Source organism: Hyalella azteca, unplaced genomic scaffold (genome assembly GCF_000764305.2).
Source record: "Hyalella azteca isolate HAZT.00-mixed unplaced genomic scaffold, Hazt_2.0.2 contig4197, whole genome shotgun sequence".
NCBI classification, from domain to species: Eukaryota; Metazoa; Arthropoda; class Malacostraca; order Amphipoda; family Hyalellidae; genus Hyalella; species Hyalella azteca.
In genome coordinates this window covers 105,784-127,163 of record NW_025934420.1, presented here as the reverse complement: position 1 = coordinate 127,163, position 21,380 = coordinate 105,784, and the positions used below count along the sequence as shown (strand labels likewise).

The following is a 21,380-nucleotide window of genomic DNA, read 5'->3' as shown; positions in this document are numbered from 1 at the left end:
GTCACTCGCTTTGTTACTCGTCACGATTGTTCATACGGCCATCATTTGAGCCCTGAGTTATTTCCGCGCCATTCTTTCACTCACTGCATTATCAACGATTTGGCCATAAATGCACGCTACTTTGAAGCAATGCCACTAAGAAAACGCATCGCAACGCGCTGATGAAGATATAATCCCATATATAATGTTTATATTTTACAAATAATCCAATCTGGGTTCCATAACATAAATTGCATCTAACTGCAACATCTATTTTGTAATGCGTAATGTCTATATATGCTTTGGACTCCGATCTTATTCTGTATTCAATTCTACAGAGTACAGAGTCGTGTAGGAGATATTTTCTCCGTTAATTATGGATAAATTTTTTGTCCTTCAATTTTTTCTCCCTTAATCACGCTAAAATTAGTGAACTTTCACTTCTGAATTCCCTCTCATTTATACTGTGAAGAATATATGTATATTTCGTTCCCATTACGCCTACAGAAACCAGACCAGAGAATTTCTGGCAGACGCAACAAAGATCTACACCAGCATGAAACTTACTGACGCTGAAATGAAGCGAAGACAGAGCCTCGAGTTTATCTTCAAGTCTTTCTGGAGTTATATCGAGTCCACGTGAGAATTTTAGCATTTTTTGTCTCAAAGAAAGCAAGGCAGAATTTCTAGAGCCTAAACGAAAACTTTCATTAAAATACTGATGTATTTTTTTTTCAAATGTCAGTGGCTGAAGAATCCTTGCTTTAGTTTAAGCATAACTTTTGATTCGCAATAATGCAGAAAGTGAGAAACCTTCTTGTGGGTCAAACATAGAATTTTCAATACGCAAGTTCCTGGGCAGTTCGTATTTATTTTTGGGCTGTCAAATATTTAATTGATTTTATATGATGAACTTTGCCTAACGCTAACTTTAAAATGTTTCATCAATTAACAATTATATACGGGCGACACTATTTCTTTCTTTAAACTCAAATTATAAATTTAATTCTTGTTTGCTTATCTGCTTTTGTTTTCAATAAAGAGCGCTTGTCGCAATTCAGTTGTCGTTAAGAGACTATAAAATTTCAGGAATTTTTACAAGTGGATCAAGCCTCGTCTGGCTGGAGGCGTCCTCAGGAGCAAAGTGTCCGCCATACTGGAGCGTGTCCGGACTTTGGTTCTGCAACTCCGATCCGGGGTAACGTGCAGGCTTTGGGTTTACTAAAACTCTTGCCTTATTTATTTATAGGGACAAATTAATAATTTTTTACTGACCTAATGTAATTCCAAGCCATTCTTAATTGCTTTGATAAGCGTTTGAGAACATACAAATTTTGACTTTTCCTATTGTTGTACAAACTGCATTAGATGTAAAACTAAATTAAAATAATACAAATTTCCTTCTAGCAACAAGCTCGATTATCTCAACTTTCTCAAGAGAGCATTTTGTTTCATTCTCCTTGTCGCCTCGGGTTAAAATTTGAAAACCATTAAATACAAATTCAAAATCCATTCGAAAATGCCTATACCATTATCTATACATTATTATGAACATCTCATCATTGCTTACTATTTTCAATTTATTTACGCTTTCAGTTGGGCGGCTCGCAAGGAGGCCTGGAGAGGCTGAAGACAGTGCTTGCTGAGACCTACGATAAGGTAAACGTTATCATATTTCTGACCTGCTCTTGTACTGAAATAATGTGCGGAAACAACTAAATCACACAACCAAGATTGTTTGTTTATAATTTTGAAAGATTTACTCTCTCAGAGCATTCAGTATGCACATTGAGAACATCATGCATCACACAGCTGGCCAAACGATGGTATCTGAAACTGAGTAACGTACTGAGCGACTTCAGGCTGCGGTTGCGCTCTTGGTTGCGCTCACGATGGCACGCGGTGTTCCACAACTACAAGCCTCACATCATAACAACTCTCAATAACATCGAGACTTCCTTCAACCACTTCGTCAGGACTGTCTCAGGCACGTATTGATCTCCACTGCCTAAACCTAGATTAAGCACTTTATATCTCTATCTTTGCTATCCACTGTATCGAAGTCTAAAAATGTTCTAAGTCACGTGGCATGTGTTATTAGTGAACTGTCTCGGAAAATACGTCGGTAAGAACATATATGCTCAATATTTTTGGTGTGGCCGAGTTATATTCACCAAGATTTGAGCTGTGAGTTTCGGGTTCGCAACCTGTAGGTGACTGTTAAAATTCTGCGATATCAGAATCAGTGTTGGATCAAACACAGCTTTGTCTTATACGACACCATAATATAATGTTATTACCATATATTGAATTATATTATAAACATTGTGTTTCCGATAATTATTGAATAAAGAAAAATATGGTTGTCAGAACAACATTTAAGAAGAACCTGATGAAAGATGATTGGACGATAAGAGTATCTCAATGGAGAATTGGACAAAAAAATTTAATGTTATAAAGTGTAGGGAATTTTCTCTAAACTTTTTATCTGTTTTATTATCGTTTAATAACACCTTAACCATTATTATTATCTCTCGATTGCTTAAATCGCAAATTCAGTAATATTTTAAAGGAAATAAAATTTCGGAAAAATTCACCATATCTTTATAGAAAACATGCGAGTTAAACTCTATCATCAAATCGTTCCATTCAAGAATTGTCTTACTTATGATACTCGTGCATATGTAAGTTTTTTTGCTTCAAGGCAAGTGATCGACCTTACATATATCTCTGACTCCCGCCATTTGATTTCCATAACTTTCATTCCTATTTCACAGGCACTGCTCAAGCTATTAAGGAAATGATAGCCACGTCTCCATACGTCCGCTTCGTTGCGGACCATCTCTCCGGCATAAAAGAGTTCATCGTGTCAGTTTACAATCGACCGCTGAGGGAGAACCTCGACAACGCTTTCACCTGGACCGAGGATGTCTTCCATAGAACTATCAACTTCCTGCGCACTGAGAGTCAGTAATTTGTAGTCGTCCCCTCCTCTTTACGCGGGACCCGTCATAATAAGCGGCCAACGAACATAATAGATTGCAAACGATTCCGTGTTATATATTTTAATACTGAATTTCAAAAATATTTGAATATGCCTTTGCACAATTTTGCATGTACAAAATTCAGGTTAAGAGATGTCTGAATGTTGGGAATTCATAGAAACTCAAGTTCCGCACAATCTTGGAAGGCCAGAAGAGAAACAGAAAGGCTTGACAGCGAAGGGCTGAAGTTTGAATTATTTTTCATACAATTTAAAGTAGAAAGGCAAAAAGTTTTAGCATTAATTCAGGCTGAGTAGGGATTTGGTTGAGAAGGACCATCAAAATGTAGTATGCCTGATTTATTGTATTAGGTGGTATGCCTAAACAAACCACAATAAGTAAGAGGAAATAAAGATTATCTCCTTGGTTGATGACAGTACTGGATATGTGCTAACGTTCTTTGTTCCGCGTAGTTGCACCGTTCCTGGAGGACTGGCTTCGTGCCATTCAGGCGGCCGGGCGCCGGCTGGAACAGTACCCCCTTGTTGTGCGACTTAAAAATAAATTGTTCGCCTTCGTTGACGCTGTAAGTTTTTAATCTATTATTGCAATATAATTGTGCAATAATGTTTGCAACCAAAATTGATCAGATTTCATTAAAATTAAATATTAGCAACGGCAATTTACCTCAGTCCCAAAATTCATGCTAAGTATCTATTTAAATTAGTCGGGTCATTAGGGCACTAGTTGTTTATCGAATGACTATTTTTGGGGGATTTGTTTCGACTTTTTTCAACGTCTAAACTAATTGCCCTTAAATTTGCGTAATGAACAGCGAAATACATGATCTCAGCATTTACGAGCATTTCACAATTACTTCAAATTGCATTTCCCTCTTGCAATGCACCCCGCATTATTCGAGTATAATTATTCTGACCTTCCTCTCAATTTGCAGTTTACTTGGAAGTTGCGGCAAATAGAATTCCGGAAAGCGTTCATCGAATTGGTCGCGTTTTCAATAGAGAACGGCTACACGATCTTCACGCAGACAGCTTTGGATGCAGAGCACAGGTGCGGTTTTTTGTAGTCTTTGTATCCTACATAGTGTCTCTTGTACCCTACATAGCGTCTCTTGTATCCTACATAGTATCTCTTGTATCCTACATAGCGTCTCTTGTATCCTATACAACGCCTCTTGTATCCACGAAACTGTTGCAGTCAAAGCTTCATGTGGGCAACTTCATGGCTGTCGCAGACACCCCTGATCTGTTATAATATTGGAGAAATGGTTGCTAGGATCCAACAGGTTTTTTGACATTTTAAATTATTCATGGCTCATATTTTGTATGTATGACTTTCACCTAATATTTCGGCGTTATAAACCAGTTGTTTACAACTCAACTTATCGGAACTAAAATAAAAAAATTATTGCAGGCAGCGGAAAGTGAAAACTCACCTCTACCTCGACGCAGAGGTCGGTCATCTCGAGTACGTTCAGAAGCTGCCGATGACTTGGTATAATTTCAACGCCGCCCCTCGTTGGGAGGTAAAGTTATCCTCAGCATTTGATTTATCATTTCTTTTTGCTGCTCACCCTGATGCTTGGCATTTTGCATTATAAATGATTAGGTTTCTTCAATTAGTTCAATCAATAACATATGCGTCAATTATTGATTAGCATCGAGTCCACTGTTGACTTATTAAATAGCCTGGTTGTATTATAAGGTTTGTTTCAATTTCGCTCGTCAAAGAACTGAGTTTTAAATACTTTTCAGGATTGTGTTTCTCAAAAATCCTTCCAACAAAACTCTTAATATATATCATATTATCCGTGTACCGTGCTTAGCGATAAATTGTTCCATAATTTGGTTTTAATTTGAATTAAAATCCTAAATGCGGGATAGGGTACAATAATTTTAATTTCTTTTCCGTTATGTGGCTCTGTTTTCTCACTAGGACCTGAAAGAATGGCGTCTATTCAAGCTCCTCCAGTCAATAATGTCAGGCGGACAACCTGTTCCTGTGCTCGATATTTGGTACAAATACTACAGCCTGTCCACCAACCCACGCACCTGGCTCCCGCCTTTTGAGGGTTAGTCTTTATGCAAACAGCCATAAAGGTTATAAATTTCTTTTATGCAATGCATTTCTTTATCATTTTCCCGAAATGATAATTTTTGCGCTCTGCACAGTGTGGGGTATTGCCATATAGGCCGCCTATTTCGAACGGCTACCTGATGCATCCATAAGTTTTTATCATCTAGACAACTTAATATGTACTTGATTGTCCCAGCTCAGGACTACTTGGTGGCGGCGCACAAATTAAGTAAATCAAGATAGCATTGTTATTCCCACGGTAGACTCTCAATACCTAAAATATAAGTTATTTTGTAGTAAATAAGACTAACAGTTGATTGACGTTTGCAGCGAGCAGTGAGGTTGTGGGTCAGCAACATATGATCACTTGGAACGGTCGTCTGCTGAAGTTCAAAGGACTGTGCCGGTATCTGCTGGCTGCAGACCTCATGTCCAGTCGCTGGGCGGTCGTCCTCAACTACCACGCCAACGCACCTAATGCATACATTATTTATGTCGACGGAAAACAAATCGAACTGGAGCAGCAGTTCGTTGTAAGAATACTTAGATATCTATTGAGTGTACCATAAACTTGCCCTGAATTTATCATGTGGTTTTAATTCGCACCATTTATGCATTAGTTGTTGGAATTGCAGTTTAAAACTAAACAATTTGAAAACTAGTTAGGGCGTTGAGTTCAACCCCACAAGCTTTCTTGTTTTCGTCAATTAATGGTCGATGTCTCTACATCTCAGCAGTCATGGGCTGAAGTGCAGCAGATTTGCTGCATAGACCGGAATTCAATTTCTTGTCCGCAAGGGGTCGAATAAAAATTCATACAAATCATACAAGTTCTTTCTAATTAGTCACGTTATATGATTAAAATTACCTGGAAGAATAGACTATCTGAATTGCATTCAACACATGCTTTAATTATTCGCTTGCAGGTAAAGTTAGATGGCCGCCCATCGCAGCTGCCGCTGGTGCTGCCCAGCACGGTCATACTCCGCGACGGTGAGGTGCTCTTCCTGAGGCACACGTCTGGACTGCAGATCCGCTGGAACCAACTACACGATGTCTTCGTTGTTACTCTGCCTGGTAAGACTTACTTAATATAACGATTTGTTTCAATTTATAGCTTTTTACGTGTAGTTGCTCTGCTTGGTCTTCGTTGCTTCAGCCAAGTGGAGAACTCAACAAGTTGCAACTGATAACTTAGCTGGTCTCCCAGACGTTTTCATTAGAGTTTGTCATTTTGTTGACATGAATTTGCTTTGCATTATCTTTCTTCTAAATTCTTGGAGAACAAATATTTGTGCGCAGGAATATTCTTCAATAAAGTGGGCGGACTGCTCGGCACGAACAACTACGAGCCGCTGGATGACCTGCTGTCGCCCACCGCTGAGCTCACTAGCGACGTATCGCAACTCGCGTCCTCGTGGAGCGTCTCTCAGGGGGCATGCGAGGCACGTATCAACGCCGCCTCCAACGCTACCGCAGCAGAGAGCGACCGCTGCTCCAGCATCTTCAGGAGCCAGGCTTCCCCCTTCAAATATTGCTTCTATCAAGTACGGTCGTACGGGTGGCATCAGTCCTTGGCCTTGTCAAAATAATCCTTGACCGCTTGATTCTTTCTTTGAAAAGATTTTTGTATTCCGGAATAACAAAGACTGCTGTCAGTGATAATTCAACGAAAGTTTCTCAAAAATTATGTCATTGTTACCCCGTATTTTTACAATCCTGTGCTCCCTCAAAATGTACAATTCTGCTAAAAATGCGCAGGTTTCACCGAACGCGTACGATGACATCTGCCGCTCCTATGCCCCCGGAGCCTCGGCTGCGGCGCGGCAAAAAGCGTCTTGCGTCGCGTCGTCCGCATTCCGGCAGGCGTGTTCCGTCGCTGGCGTACCGACCAAAATACCGCACGACTGCAGCATGTCAGAAATATAATATTAATTCATATTTTATTGATAAAATAAGTTTTCGAGTAAAGCGTATTTTTTCTTAGCCGTGTGAGAATTCAACCGATGAATTCTTTAATACGTTAAAATCCTAATTTGTTTTAATCTTGCTTAAACCTCTCACATTTTAAAATGTATAGTTTTTTCCTTAATTTCAGCTTACTTTACTATAGAATATTCTTTAAGAAGTTATATCGTTATTTCTTCAAGCTTCTTCTTTCTACATCGTTCAATTTCTCAACTTCTTGATTTGTTATTAATTTATTAATTTTTCTCATATATTCTCAATGGGGTGGCAGGGTGGCCTAGCTGTTACAGTTCAGAGTACCAAGATCGGCGCAGAGAGGTACGGGTTCGATCCCAGCTCTGTGCGCCAGTTTCTGGTCAGAATCGGCGAGGAGGCCGGGCGGTTAAGCACAGCAGAATTGAAGCGATGCGAGTTCCAGACCGCAAAATGCTGTGAATGTTCTGCGATGTTAAGAATCGGCGACAGGCCTACGGCCTAATAAATGCTGAAACCGCTATTATAATAATACATTCTCAATGAGCCATCACACTAATGGGATTCCTTATCCGATTTGCCTTCTTATGATTTTACCAAATTTTTCACTTGTACATAAATTTGCTTGTCAAAATAATTGTACGGGCTGCAGCTGCCGCTTCGAGAAGCGGGACGGGACGACGGGCGAGGTGCCGGAGAGCCAGATGACCGTCCTCTCTGTGGCCGACATCCCCAGAAGCACGGACGTTGTCATCCTCGTCGAGATTGGTCCTTGTAACGACAACGCCGTCTTCAGGAGGAACTTCAAGAGGTTCCTGCGATCCTTCGAGAGCGCACTTGTTGAGGACGGACAAGCTCCTTCGAGGTACGTGGGTCGCGCATATGGGCTTACTTCAGCAACAGCTCTTCCTTAAGTATAAGTATAATTCAAGCGAAATTAGGTTTTTGCTGCACAAACTTACTTTTTTAATATTAGACTTTCAGCTCATATTCTAGAATCATCTTGAGGGGAAAATATGATGTTATTGAAATTTACACATAAATACTTTTGACGCAAAACCTTCTAGCGATGCTTTCTCTGTGTAAGTAAAGATATTCAACGGACTATTGATATCAATCTGATTTTATCATACGTTCCTGAACTTCGGCAAGACTCGCAATAATTTACAAGTTACAGGAGGCGATTAAAATTAAATTCACAGTTTAACAATATTTTAAAAAAGATTCTGATGACAATCGTTATCATTGAGGTGCATGTGTCTAATAATCGCTCTTATTCATGCTTAGAATTATTTCTGAGCCACTCCCATACAATAAGTAAACTAAAAACGGCCCTGAAACATTAAAATCCTCTGCAAATGTTCGTCTTAATTAAAGACAGAATATCAGAGAACGCTCATCAGAGTCATTAATTTTTCAATATAAACGGATTAGACTTTCCTGGGTCGAAACGCAACGGTCCACAAATTGTTTACGCTTCAAATTCGATGACGATCAGGTACGTGGTGGTGGCGTATGGTGGTGTGGGTCTGTACGCTACGCCGCAGCTTGCGGGCACGAAGCGCGAACTCTTCAACTCGGTCGACGACGCGGCCGACGCTCTCTCGGCCATTGCCCACGGTAGGGTTTTATTCTCAAATAAACCTTTTATTTATTTATTTTAATGTTAAGGTTCAAGAGTTCACAAGACTTGTTTAGTAATCCTAAAACGTTAATGTTAATAATTTTTGGCCATTGCCCACGGTAAGGGGTTATTTCTAAATAAACCCGTCATTAATTTATTTTCTTTTAGGGTCCGCAGGGTTCATTTAATGATTTCAAAAGGGTCAAGGTAACAATTCTCGGCTATTGCATAGGGTAGCAAACCATCCGTACGTTTTATTTTTTATTTTATAAATATTATCATTGTTCGTAAACGAGGGCTACGGTAATGTGAGGGAGAATTTTTCGTCTAGCGCTGTCTGAAGTTAAGCAGGACAACATCGAGTGCTAACAGGGAAGTTTCTTTTGAGGTAGGCACTTAAAGTTCGGTCGCTTGTCTCCTTATAAACAAAGTGGCAGTAGCGAACGATCACATTTTTCAGCTACGGTGGTACAATTATTAATCAAGTGCATGTTTAATGCATCATGAAACAATTAATTAAAGTATCGTTAGGCACATCAATTTTTTCAAATCCTCGTTTGGTGCTTATAATGAGATTTCCAGCTCATGGTAGAAATTTAGTCAGTTTTTCTTCAGTACAAATTAGAAGAGAATGAACACGGAAATTTCTTCAACGGAAGTACCGAAATGACTACTGTTGTACCTATTTTTAGGCAGCTAGAGAAACTAAAATGTGATGAATTTCCTAATAAAATGACATTCTTTTGAACCAAACTTATCTAAATGAAGGTTTTACTCCAAATTACAGAAGGGACTGTAAACACACACATGGACCCCGTGGACGCTTTTGAAGCCATCCGCTACGCTGCATATCTGCCCTTCAGGGCGGGCGTCGTACCTACATTCCTGATGATGCCTTGTACGGCCTGCCATCCTAACGCCGGCTCAGTTAGTATTTAGTTCAATAAATAATTTTTTTTAGAAGATACTCTTTGTTAGAAAATAATCTAGATTTTTATACGATGATGTTCTTACCAATGTTTAATTGGATATTCATTGTCTCTCATATGTACATTTATCTTTTAAATTGTCACCAATTCTCTCGTTAGATTGACTTCGCGACGATGCTGCACATCCTCACGGACAGGAACGTCGTCCTTCACGTCCTCGTTCAGGATCCCTTGGGTCCCAAGGCGGCATTGCAGGACAAAATTCTAGGTGAGTGAGACGCAACGGTTCTACCGAGCCACCTTCACAATACCCATTGTTGTTCGCAGCCCCATCAGACCGTTGGAGACCAGAAATATCATTACCAAAAATGAGGGGTCTGTTTGAGCCTGTCAAAAGCCTCAAGAATTGCCATGTTCCGACTTAAGAATTGCCATGTTCTGACTTGAGAATTGTCATGTTCCGTGTTGAGAATTGTCATGTTCCGACTCGAGAATTGTCATGTTGCGACCTGAGAATTGTCATGTTCCGTTTTGTTATTGTACTGTTCTGACTAGAAAATTGGCAGGCTCCGACCTGAGAATTGTCGTGTTCCGTTTTGTGATTGTCATGTTCTGACTTGAGAATTGTCATGTTGCGATCTAAGAATTGCCAATTGTCATGTTCCGTTTTGTGATTGTCATGTTCTGACTTGAGGATGTCATGTTGCGACAGGCATGGACACGGAAGCCGTGTACACTGCTAAAGACGCTAGACCACAGAAGCCTCTCGTGGGCGACCGGAGCCTTCGTCGTGGCGTGGCAGACCCAAAGGAGCAGCTGGAATACTGCAGTCCTCTGGCCCTCCAGACTAACGGTGATTATCGAGTTAAGATACCTCAAGATCTTCGTACTTTGTCTGTAAGAGAGCTAAGTTTTGATTAAACTTAGCTTGATAGAAGTGATGATAACGACCGTGATAATGTAGATGGTTCATTTTACATTCTAGTGACTACTGACGACTAAAGTCTTTATTCTTAACGTATTTCAGAGTTTTGCTGCTTAGCGATGATTGTTCATCTCACTGCCGTGTTTTTTTTTTTTTAATTTTGAACGAAATTAAAAGTAAGTGTGAAGAGCGCGTCATGTCTATCCAACGGTTTACGCGGACTCCGACAAGATATTTTCACATGCAAATTCTGAAATCGCTTTAGTTATCACTCCATTTTAGTTATTTACCCTCTAAAAATTCAACAAAACTAAACTCTAAATTTTTATTTTTATGCAGCTAAAAATTATTATTTTTATGCATGAAAAAATTCAAATTAAAAAATTCAAAAAGGTCATCAGTTTTTTACAGTTTCCTAATCATTTTGGTACGGGATGCATTTGCGGTCACAGAATTGAAGCGCTCGAACTGGCTTACTTACTCGCAGCTAAGCCAATCACCGTTGCAGTGAAAATGCTCAATATTTTCATTATTCTATTTATTTAAAACGTTTTAAGTCATAAATTGTGTGTTAAGATGCGGAATGGAAATAATCTATTTCAACGCCCGAAGAAAGTATCCAGACGCGTGATGGAGGAAAAAATTTAAAATCTTTTACCGAATTCCTGCATCATTGGATTAATTTTGAATACTCGAAGGCCATACTCTTGTTCTAAAATACTTTACTTGTTGTAAAATGTGACGAATTAGACTTCTTCCTGAAATTACCAGGTACAATCTTCACAAGTCGATGGCTCTTAACATCACGACGCCGCAAAGTTGAACAGACAGCGACGGCGTTGGGGCGGCGCGTGGCGTTGACAGCGACGGCATCGCACAGCCAGCGCTGCTTCTGTCTGCCCACGACCGACGACTCCGCCAAGATGAAGTGTCATCGCGTGAGGCCAGAGTGGGGCAACTTCTCGGCCGTAGTGAGTGGTTCAGTTTTGTAGTTAGTGTTTTAGTGGCAAACGTAGCTCCATTAGAAATTCTGCCAAGATGAAGTGTCATCGCGTGAGGCCAGAGTGGGGCAACTTCTCGGCCGTAGTGAGTGGTTCAGCTTTGTATTTAGTGGCAGACTTAGCTCCAATAGAAATTCTGCCAAGATGAAGTGTCATGTCGTCATGTGAGGTCAGAGTGAGGGCATCTACTCGTCGGGGTGCGGGATTCAGGTTTATATTTTCTGTCTGGGCTTTATTGTCAGAGAACCAACTTAGCTTTCATTAAAATTCAGTCTAATGGACTTTAAAAAATCGTTGGTTCATAATTATTCATGGTGTGCTCATCGCCGGATGTACCTCATTAGAATTAATCGCCGCTGGTTGTTGGCGTTGTGTCTAGCCATATCAAGAAAACCATTCGTTTTTTTTTATTACAGCGCTACACTGTTTGTCAAAAATGAGGAACACATCAACGTGCGTCGATAGGTTAACATTGGTGCTTTTTCAGGCTCCCTACTTTGACGAGGAGGGCGAAGAAGACTACCTCGACATCCCGCAGGATTTGGGCTACTGAAGACCAGGTCTGCGATGCGCAATGACGAGCTCCGGATTCACCTTTACCATGCAACTTGGTTTGTATAATCAAGCAAACATCTGGAACTGCTCACATTTATCCCAAGGCCACCCAACTTGTTCCAAATATTTTCGTAGACGACATGCAACACGAATTTATGAACACAATTAGTTATGAATCGAGTTAGTCACCAATTACATAATTTGAATTAATTCAATGCTAACTTCATGTGATGCTCATACGTTGTGATAGAAGTTTTGAAGTAGATATAAAAATATTCATAGTTTCATAATGAAGTAAGCCGTCAAAACGCGCTAGTCACAAACGACTTTCGGTCACGAAGAAGTGTGGGACTATAAGTCGCTACAAACAAGCATTACATGACAATCATGACCGGCTATTGCATCGAAGAAAATCGTGTAGCAGCTTGGCACATAGGAGAGCTCCACCAGAAAGCACTCCTCTAAATCCCGTCATTTATTTTCGTGACAGGAATTGTTAAGAAATGCAAGTTGGAATTTCGGCGAGGAGTAAATGAATAGTTGAAGCATTTATGTATTTTGCCTATGTCTTATTAATAGTTGATTCTTGAATTCCCCGTTGCACCATTTTATATGAGAATGGACATAATTAAACCATACACCTTAGAATGTAAAGGATTTGCAAAATAAAAACCTTTCTGAATGAAGTAACATGTATTAGCTTAAGATACGTACAATAATATAAGTCGGTTATATTCGAATAATGAATCTGCAGGTAAACACTGACAAGTTCAATAGCCTAGTATACAACATGCATAAACTTACAAGAACGTCTATTGAAAACTATTCTACGGTAAGTTCAAAGCCACGAATTATATATATTAGGACATCGTGATGTAACATTCAACGTCAATACAATTAACTTTGTTCGACGACGTCATCAGATCGAATGAATCCTCTTACAATGAACACGATTAAAACGTCCAGGAGGATACTACAAACGTTTCAGCCCACACGCCTCAGAAGCATTTACAGTCAAAAGGCCCATCCAACTGAAGTGTTTTCGGGCCGAAAACAGTGAATATTTGTATCCACTAAAATTTACGTATAGAAAGAAAATTGGAATTTATAACAGATGGTAAATTATTAATGAAATACAAGTTTACGATTTCATCACACCATTATGGAATAAATAAAATTAGGGACTGCATATTAAAGAATGAACGTGGTGACTGAAGAAGCGCGAGTTCGTACCCATTGACAAATGTGAATAATCAAAACTCCAAATGATACTCGAGAATTAAAAAGACAAAACAGGGTGTCAACGGAAAGAAGAATTATGGACCGAGTTTTTCAAAAGGCACCTAAAAATTCATGACTCTAAAAAAAGGTTGAAAGCGTAAAAAAATTGAAAAAGCTACGTGCAAACAAACTCGAGCTAAGGAAAGACAGCAAAGCACAAATACTGGAAAGCTGGCGATAAAAAAAATGACAACTTAGTCCATAGATTTTAGAAGCATGACAATAGGTCCTTTCTTTAGAACAGAGAAAATTAGTCCGCCAGCAGTGCAGTCGCTAACGTAGTACAGAGCAGCTAACAAAAGCTGATGACACACGACAGTTTTGAAGCAGTGACCGTATATAATCTTATCTCTGCATAATAAGTTGTGACTGAATAGAAGTAGGTAAAGAAGTAGTCTACTACTACTTCTGAATAGAAGTAGTAGTAGAACGGTAACTCCATTATTGATAACATACGCAAAATTGAAGTACGAGTAAAGCAGAAAGTTGCGCCTACAAAATGCAATTTAACCAGCGTCCTTCGGATGGTAAAACGCTCAATATTATTGACAAGTTTTATCTAGATAATGATACATGAAAATACCCAGATGACTTTAATATTGAATATTTGTCATCCTCATCGCTATGATTTCAAGAATGTCAGGAAAGCCGTCTGCACATAAAATTTTCATAAGCGAGTGAACGCGATAATTGGGAAGTCGATAAATGCAACTTTGGCTTTTACGCAGGCCAATGCATTGTGATAAATGCTCTAGAGGAGGCTTGTGGCTATGATCTTCACTGATACGACCAAGATACTTGACAACACGAGAATAAATGCACAATATCATGAAAACTTGACCTGAACGCACACATAAAACTTTTCAACTCGTAGTTATCATTGACCGCTGAAGCAGAGAAGTTCGTCAAGTGATCGCAAGATTCCAACAAAGAAACGGTCCTTCAACTCGCGGTTTGAACACAAAATAGAGATTATTTCAAATGCGCCATCTGTTCAACAACAGAGGAGGATTGCAAGCGAGATTCTCATTTCCATATGAGAAATTCAAACTAAAAATCAAATATCTGCGTTAACAAAATTCCTTGAGAAGTACAAAAAGGATCCCATTTGGAAGTCAGGTCTAGGAGTTTAATAAAAATTATAATGCTTATTCTAGAGAAAAATCAGATCATAGAATCAGGAGGGATTAACAAATCAATCTTAAAGCTCACACTAATCGATTGAAATACAAAAATTATACAAGGCAATAATGATTCTCAACACGATAATTGATTGAAATGTTTCAGCGCGTGTGCAGCCCAGAAATGAAACTAAAGGCCTGTGAGAATATTAAAGGCAATATTCGCTGAACGCAATATTCGCTTGGATTTCGCGTAACATTCGATAAGATAAACTGAAGCCAGGTAATAAATATAGATGAGATAACATCCTATATCAGAGAGGTAAATTTTATCGATACATTTAATTAGACGTAATATATCGAGATATTTTACGAATGACTGCATACTTATCTCGGAGTAGACAAATATATTGATATATTCAATAAGCAGTAATATTAGAGCGATATTTTACGAAGGTTACAATGCGTGGCGAAGTCCAGCAGTGTAAGTATTTCGAGCGTGTCCCACGCAAAGTTGAAGTTATTCACTTCAACTTTGAATAAAATTTGCATCATTCAAGAATTTTACAGATCATAAGTAAATGACAACATTTCCACTTTTCAGACGTGTATTGCTGACAAGTTATCTTCTCTTTTAGTATTTATCCGAGACACCATCTTCTGCGGAAATTTAATTGGTATGTCCTTTTAATTGAAGGTAATATAGGTACTTGGATGCGTCATTATACGGTGGCAATTTATCTCGTAAATATTCTTATTTGGTATCAATTTTCTCGTAATTTCATCATATCCGGTGGCAATTTACCTGATAAATAGTCTAATTGCAGTAAATTTAAGTAAGTGGTGATGATGCGTGTAAAGAATTTACTTGAATTGGTCAGTGAGGGAGAGAAGCGCCGTGAAGATGTTGATGATGTCGATGTAGAGTTGGATGGAGGCGTAGATGTGTTCTTCAGGAGAGAGTTCAATTTTGCGTCCGCCCATGATCATCTGCGTGTCGTAGACCAGGTACTGCACACAGAACAAACACCAATATAATAAACTAGCGCTCATAAATTAACCCCAATGGTAGGATGAAGGCGGTCGGTTCGCCTCTTAGCCGAAGAGTGATAAGTCCCTTTGGTCACTCAGTCGTAATTAAGAAATAGTTAGAAGTGCTTAAAAAATAAAATGTTGAGTTGCATTGAAACATTCAAGTTTAGCAACGAATATAGAGAACAAAGCAGAATGACGCATGCAAAAATGAAATTTAAATTGAAAGGCTACTGATTTAAATAAATTGACGCATACAAATTATAGTGATCAAATGAAGCCCAAGCTCAATTGATCACATCACGGCTCATAAACCAGTTCCTCATTTGACATAAGTTGAGCAACGAGCCAGGCTTTCCTTAGCTGCACAGCCGGCGAATGACTTCTTTAACACTTTGACTCCGATTGCATCATATTGTATTATTATTTCATTTTTGGTACTGTTTTTAAACAGGGTTGCCAGACGGTCATTTTTTCCGGACAAATTCCGTGATTTGGTTTTTCTCAATTGCGTTGGCCGGCTAAAATTTATGATAGGAATACTTCCTAATTAAATTTTAAGTACTGCAAAAAGAAAATAAATGTAATTTTTATAGCGGAACCTACAAATAAACTAGTAGTAGTATATATTGAGTTATTAGCCTTTTTTGTTCTCTGATTTGACCGACACTAGGCAACCGGAATTATGTACCACTACGTCCTGGAGTAATACATTTCGTGGTACGCATATGTACCAATACGTAGTCAACGTGTTAACTTGAATAACTCCTCACAGAACAGCGGCTACGGTACGTCTTCAGCCGTCAGCGTGGGGTATTTTAACGTCGTCTCACACGCGAATAGAATAGAAAATTGAAAAAAACGAGCATCGCACTTACCGATCAAATAGAAAAGAGCTCGGAAAAGATATTCACATTTGAAAATGAAGTATAACGAGAAGATGGTCGCTGTTATACAACAGGATCATTCGAATACTAAGTTATTAGGAGTAGATGTGTCTTGGGAAGGGGGCTGCGCGGGACGAACTATTACAAAATTCGCGACGATTCTTACTTCTCTAAGCTAAAGAAATCTTACGCGAATACCTTGGCTGTAAAATACCTTGAAGATCGTGGACGGAGAGGCAGAAGAAGATGCAATTCAATTCTTGGAGAGGCTGAGAAGAGCCAAGAATATTTGCACAACGTCGAGGTAGAGAGTAAGAGCCCCGAAGATGTGTTCCTCAGGAGAGAGTTCGTACTTACGACCGCCCATGAGCATTTGCGTGTCGTAGATCAGGTACTGCACACATACGATCACAACATCAAGCTCTTAACAGTATTTGGTGGTAAACTAAAGTAACTTCTTGCACACTTTTGACCTCATTCCAAGCACTTATGAATTATGATGATCATAAAGGATACTTGAGATTGGAATAACGTTTCTGAAGTATATTGAGGTGTGCACAAGAACTTATTGTTCACCACAACTAGCAAAAAAATAGTAAAAAGGAACATTGATAGAACATAAATAATATTTTCTAAGGCTCTTAATAGGAGAACTAAATAAAAATTGTAAAGGATGCATGAATATTGGAAAAACACATGCTCTTCGCGATGCTCATTAGGCACATTGACATCGGCCAAGCATTGTTTGCGAACAAAGTTTCCAAACGAGCGCGAACAAGATTCTGGTTGGTGTAAACAGTGACCAGACCCAACAAATATTGCGCACCATTTTTGCGAACATTATTGCTAGTTCGCAGATTAATGGGAGGCAAATGTACAAATGAATGTTCAAAGGATTCAGCTTAAACGGTTTATCTAAAAAGAATTCAAGCGGCCTTTCTCGACTTAGAAGAAAAAAATTTTGTCCTAACTCTATTATTAAACAATTACTTGAATAGTACTTCATTTAATGAACTTAAGAGTCGGTCACTGAGAATTGCGGTTAAAGCTCACAGAATTTCAAGGCTATATGGGTAATTTAGATTCTAGATCTTCATCGAACTCTTGGGAACAACAGCTCGTAGAAGAGATCAGACAGTATGCACAACAGCTCATAGAAGAAATCAGACAGTATGCACAACAGCTCGTAGAAGAGATCAGACAGTATGCACAACAGCCCTCCACTCCATGCGTTGCTAATGCACTTCAACGTTTAAACATTATACGCTCGCAAACAATGATGGGCCGGGGTCACTGGTCTTATAGATGCCAAGGTTCAGGTGAAGCAGTGAAGAATAAGTCTACAAATAAGCTAAATTTTATATGCTATTTAATACTTATATTAAAGTAACGCTAAGGGAACTCAAAGACCGAATTTTCGTGCGCTATAAAACGGATCAAATGAGTGGATAGAAAACGTGCATCTGAACGAGTTACGAAGACTGAGCTTACGATTCTGCTGAAAGGTAATAAGATAAAATTGTACAAGACTTTAAACAAAGAATTCCGAATAGCAACCAAACCGAAGCCAAGTTCTCGAGCATAACAATTAACCTGGGGCTTTCATTCATCAAGGTACGTGATAAGGCAAGTGAGAGCACTTGGCGCCACCACAAATGAACAAAACAACGAGTAATTGTCAATACAACGCAGCCAGCCATCGCAGACTTGACCGAGTTTGGCTCATGAAAATAAATGGACAACATGTAAAGAGGATAATATGCGTGTGCAGAAAGAAGATTTTACATAAACTTAATGTGCATCGTAGTCGCATTCTATTAGAGAATTGACCCTCAGAATGATTCAGTGAACTTTACTTGGGATAAAATACCTACAGTGCAAAATATGGGAGGTTTTACTGAAAAAATAATCTTGTCAATTTTCTCACTTCCCAGGGCCGTAAATTAGAAAAAACTCACGTCCGGGAGAACAACAACGCATATAAATCACGTGTGATTTTGAACGCTCATGCAATATAGTTCAGCACAAGCTGCTCCCAAACATCACCTAGCATGATTTAATCGAAGCAAACAAAGCAGAGTGCCGTCAAAGCTAAACTTGAACGCTTTTGATAAGTGGATGATACATCAGGAAATGTGTAAACATGCGCATTCATATTTTTCGTTGCTTGGATGGGCTACTTACTACTAAAGGAGCAGCAATGTCAGCTACACAATTATTTTCAACTAAATCTAAAGGACAAACTAAAAATAAAAGTAAATGACGACTCAACTACAGGAATGAGCGTAATGTGCAAGAAACGTCTTAATCACCGTTGCTGCAATAACTTGAACTGCCAATAAGAAATTCATGCCACGACGCGGGTACCCACAGACTGCAGTGCTGGTGCACAAGCGAGAGCTTCTCTCAGTGACGGAGTAGATCAATCTACTATTTAATCTCCAAGCAGGTGCTCAATAAATCAGTAGAGAAACTTAGCATAGCGAAGCACGTTGTGTCAGACAGGTTTGTTAGAGAAAAACTATACCTAAAGCAGCATCTATAGTTTCTTAGGCTGATCACGAAAACTCGAGTACAAATTTAGTTATTGTACCACTTAGAATCTTTTTAGATTCCGATTAAGAATCATACCGTTAGACAAGATGAGTTAAATATAAACTTTTATTAGCAAGAAGTATTAGATTACTTGTAATTGAGAGTTTACTAAACTGGCTTACTAAACTAATACCATTAGACGTGCGTGCAGCCTGGCATTGAGGTAGCCTTACCATTGAGAAGAGGAGCGCGATGCCGGCAGAGTAGATGGTGTGCATGATGTTGCTGTACGTGAAGATGGAGATGATGCCGAACACGAAGAGCACCATGCCAGCGACGAACAGGTATGTGCCGCACCCAGTGAAGTCAAACTGAGGGAGTACATTAAATGGAGTCTGAGGGAGTACTACAGTTAAATGGAGTCTAACTGAGGGAGTACACAGTTAAATGGAGTCTAACTGAGAGAGTACACAGTTAAATGGAGTCTAAATGAAGGAGTACAGTTAAATGGAGTCTAACTGAAGGAGTACAGTTAAATAGAGTCATACTGAGCGAATACAATTCCGTGAAGTCAGTTCCACAATGTAGTGGCAGAAGACCTGCATAATTTCTGTAAACAAGGATGACTAATACAAGTATTATTCTGGTTTACCTTTAAAAGTTTCCTTTATTAATATTTTTCAGCAAACAATTATAAGGTATCACATTTTCAAGAGAACAAGAGACAAGGAAGCTACACCTTGGTCTGCATAGCAAAGAGGGAGAACAAGAGACAAGCCACACCTTGGTCTGTATAGCAAAGAGGGAGAACAAAAGACAAGCCACACCTTGGTCTGTATAGCAAAGAGGGGGAACAAGAGACAAGCCACACCTTGGTCTGTATGGCAAAGAGGGGGAACAAGAGACAAGTCACACCTTGGTCTGTATAGCAAAGAGGGAGAACAAGAGGCAAACCACACCTTGGTCTGTATAGCAAAGAGGGAGAACAAGAGACAAGTCACACCTTGGTCTGTATAGCAAAGAGGGAGATGAGGAAGCAGATGACAGCAGTGATGCCGACGGTCATAAGCACAATGTCGGTGTCGTAGGCAGACGAGATGGCCCCAGTAACGTAGCTGAGTGCGAGTGTGAAGATGCTCAGCATGATGAAGTTCCCAGGCCATTTACGACGCAAGCTTGTGCAGCACACCAACGAGATGTATGTCACCAAGAAGACGGCATATGACAGCCACACAACCCACATGTTTTCCCGAACAAAATTTTTCACGCCCGAACTGAGGACAGAAATTATATTATTCACAAGGCTTACTCATTTGCTAAGATTAGTAGCATCAATTCAGCCTATTGCGTTACAAACTCAAGTTTGTGAATGATGGAAAATACGGTCAATGGAGTTTGGTGCTTCACAATCTCCACAACAATGTATATAGGTACATTACAAGAACATGGGTACATTGAAAAATATTCAACCTTGTGAGTACTAAATGAATAATTTAATTGACTATGTGAGTAGCTAGCAATAAAAGTGGAATTTCGAGTGATGATAAACACAGAAAGATTTACAATCAACTGACTTTGTTGCATAACTCACTGAAATGAGAAGAGCGCAATGATGCCCACAGTCACAAGCAATTGCAGCATGAGGATGAGGTAGACCTTGCGGACAAAAGCATGACGGATCGCCTTGTCATTGAAGGAGCCTCCCAGCCCTGAGGCGGCTAGTTCCTCCTCGTCATCTTTGGGGTCGTCACCTCTCCGATTGTACACATTCCCTTGACTTGCGTTGTACATGTTAGGGTCCTGGAAAATGAGAACCAGAATTTAATGCTTGCAATAGGTTTGACTTATCACTACGTTACAGGAAGCTCTCTTAATGAAGTGATTGATGACTTAGGTGACTGACAGCATTTGTCAAAGCAGGGTTAAAACACGGGTGTGATTGATGGTCTCCATCTCCCATACAAACTTCCAAACCACCACTTAATTTAGTCTTTTCTGTTATGTTGCATTTTCATTTCAATTCTTTAATTGTAGCGAGGAATAATTACTATGGAAGTATGGAATAATACAAAAACTAGACCTATGCAAAAAAATAAACATGTTACTACCTAAGAAAACAGTAATTATCAAAATGAAAAATATAACTCACCATTGGTCTTGGAGCAAAACCAAAGCCAGGCATGCCTTGCTGTCCAGGGGCACTTGGGTAGCCTGGCTGGACTGGGTATCCAGGTTGGACTGGGTATCCTGGCTGTACAGGGTATCCTGGCTGCACAGGGTATCCTGTTTGGCCAGGATACCCCTGCTGAGCAGGATACCCTTGTTGACCTGGGTACTGAGCATTTGGATAAGGCTGGGCTGGAGGATAACCTGGCTGAGGGTAGCCACCTTGAGCCCAGGCTCCATTTTTATTTGGATCTACAGGATAAGCAGGAGCTGACATTTTTTTTTTTGCCTACAAAAAATTCCTGCAACAAGAAAAACAATAC

At 39.5% G+C, this 21,380-nt stretch overlaps 2 protein-coding genes across 3 annotated transcripts in view; one reads left to right on the top strand and one right to left on the bottom strand.

The window, feature by feature from the left end:
- The window catches only part of LOC108677311, a 56,578-nt gene extending 43,858 nt beyond the window's left edge, over positions 1–12,720 (top strand). The window contains exons 64-84 of one of the 2 annotated variants that reach the window (XM_047879919.1): positions 487–618; positions 1,069–1,177; positions 1,576–1,638; positions 1,792–1,966; positions 2,757–2,945; positions 3,437–3,549; positions 3,919–4,034; positions 4,398–4,509; positions 4,920–5,055; positions 5,391–5,593; positions 5,987–6,137; positions 6,363–6,607; positions 6,822–6,976; positions 7,654–7,866; positions 8,500–8,621; positions 9,413–9,552; positions 9,714–9,822; positions 10,267–10,407; positions 11,251–11,402; positions 11,518–11,565; positions 11,968–12,720. In XM_047879919.1, the coding sequence (XP_047735875.1) occupies positions 487–618; positions 1,069–1,177; positions 1,576–1,638; positions 1,792–1,966; positions 2,757–2,945; positions 3,437–3,549; positions 3,919–4,034; positions 4,398–4,509; positions 4,920–5,055; positions 5,391–5,593; positions 5,987–6,137; positions 6,363–6,607; positions 6,822–6,976; positions 7,654–7,866; positions 8,500–8,621; positions 9,413–9,552; positions 9,714–9,822; positions 10,267–10,407; positions 11,251–11,402; positions 11,518–11,565; positions 11,968–12,033 (2,890 nt within the window). In that variant the 3' untranslated portion in view covers positions 12,034–12,720. Of the gene's footprint in view, positions 1–486; positions 619–1,068; positions 1,178–1,575; positions 1,639–1,791; positions 1,967–2,756; positions 2,946–3,436; positions 3,550–3,918; positions 4,035–4,397; positions 4,510–4,919; positions 5,056–5,390; positions 5,594–5,986; positions 6,138–6,362; positions 6,608–6,821; positions 6,977–7,653; positions 7,867–8,499; positions 8,622–9,412; positions 9,553–9,713; positions 9,823–10,266; positions 10,408–11,250; positions 11,451–11,517; positions 11,566–11,967 lie in introns of both variants that reach the window. The other variant, XM_018165524.2, reaches the window with a different exon arrangement.
- On the bottom strand, positions 12,584–21,380 carry LOC108677319 (protein lifeguard 1). The gene is made up of 6 exons (XM_018165537.2): positions 21,041–21,380; positions 20,483–20,691; positions 19,895–20,165; positions 19,125–19,262; positions 16,571–16,750; positions 12,584–15,448 (listed from the first exon to the last, which is right to left on the bottom strand). Exons 1-5 carry the CDS (start codon positions 21,332–21,334, stop codon positions 16,610–16,612), a joined length of 1,053 nt encoding a protein of 350 aa, XP_018021026.1. The 5' UTR covers positions 21,335–21,380; the 3' UTR covers positions 12,584–15,448; positions 16,571–16,609.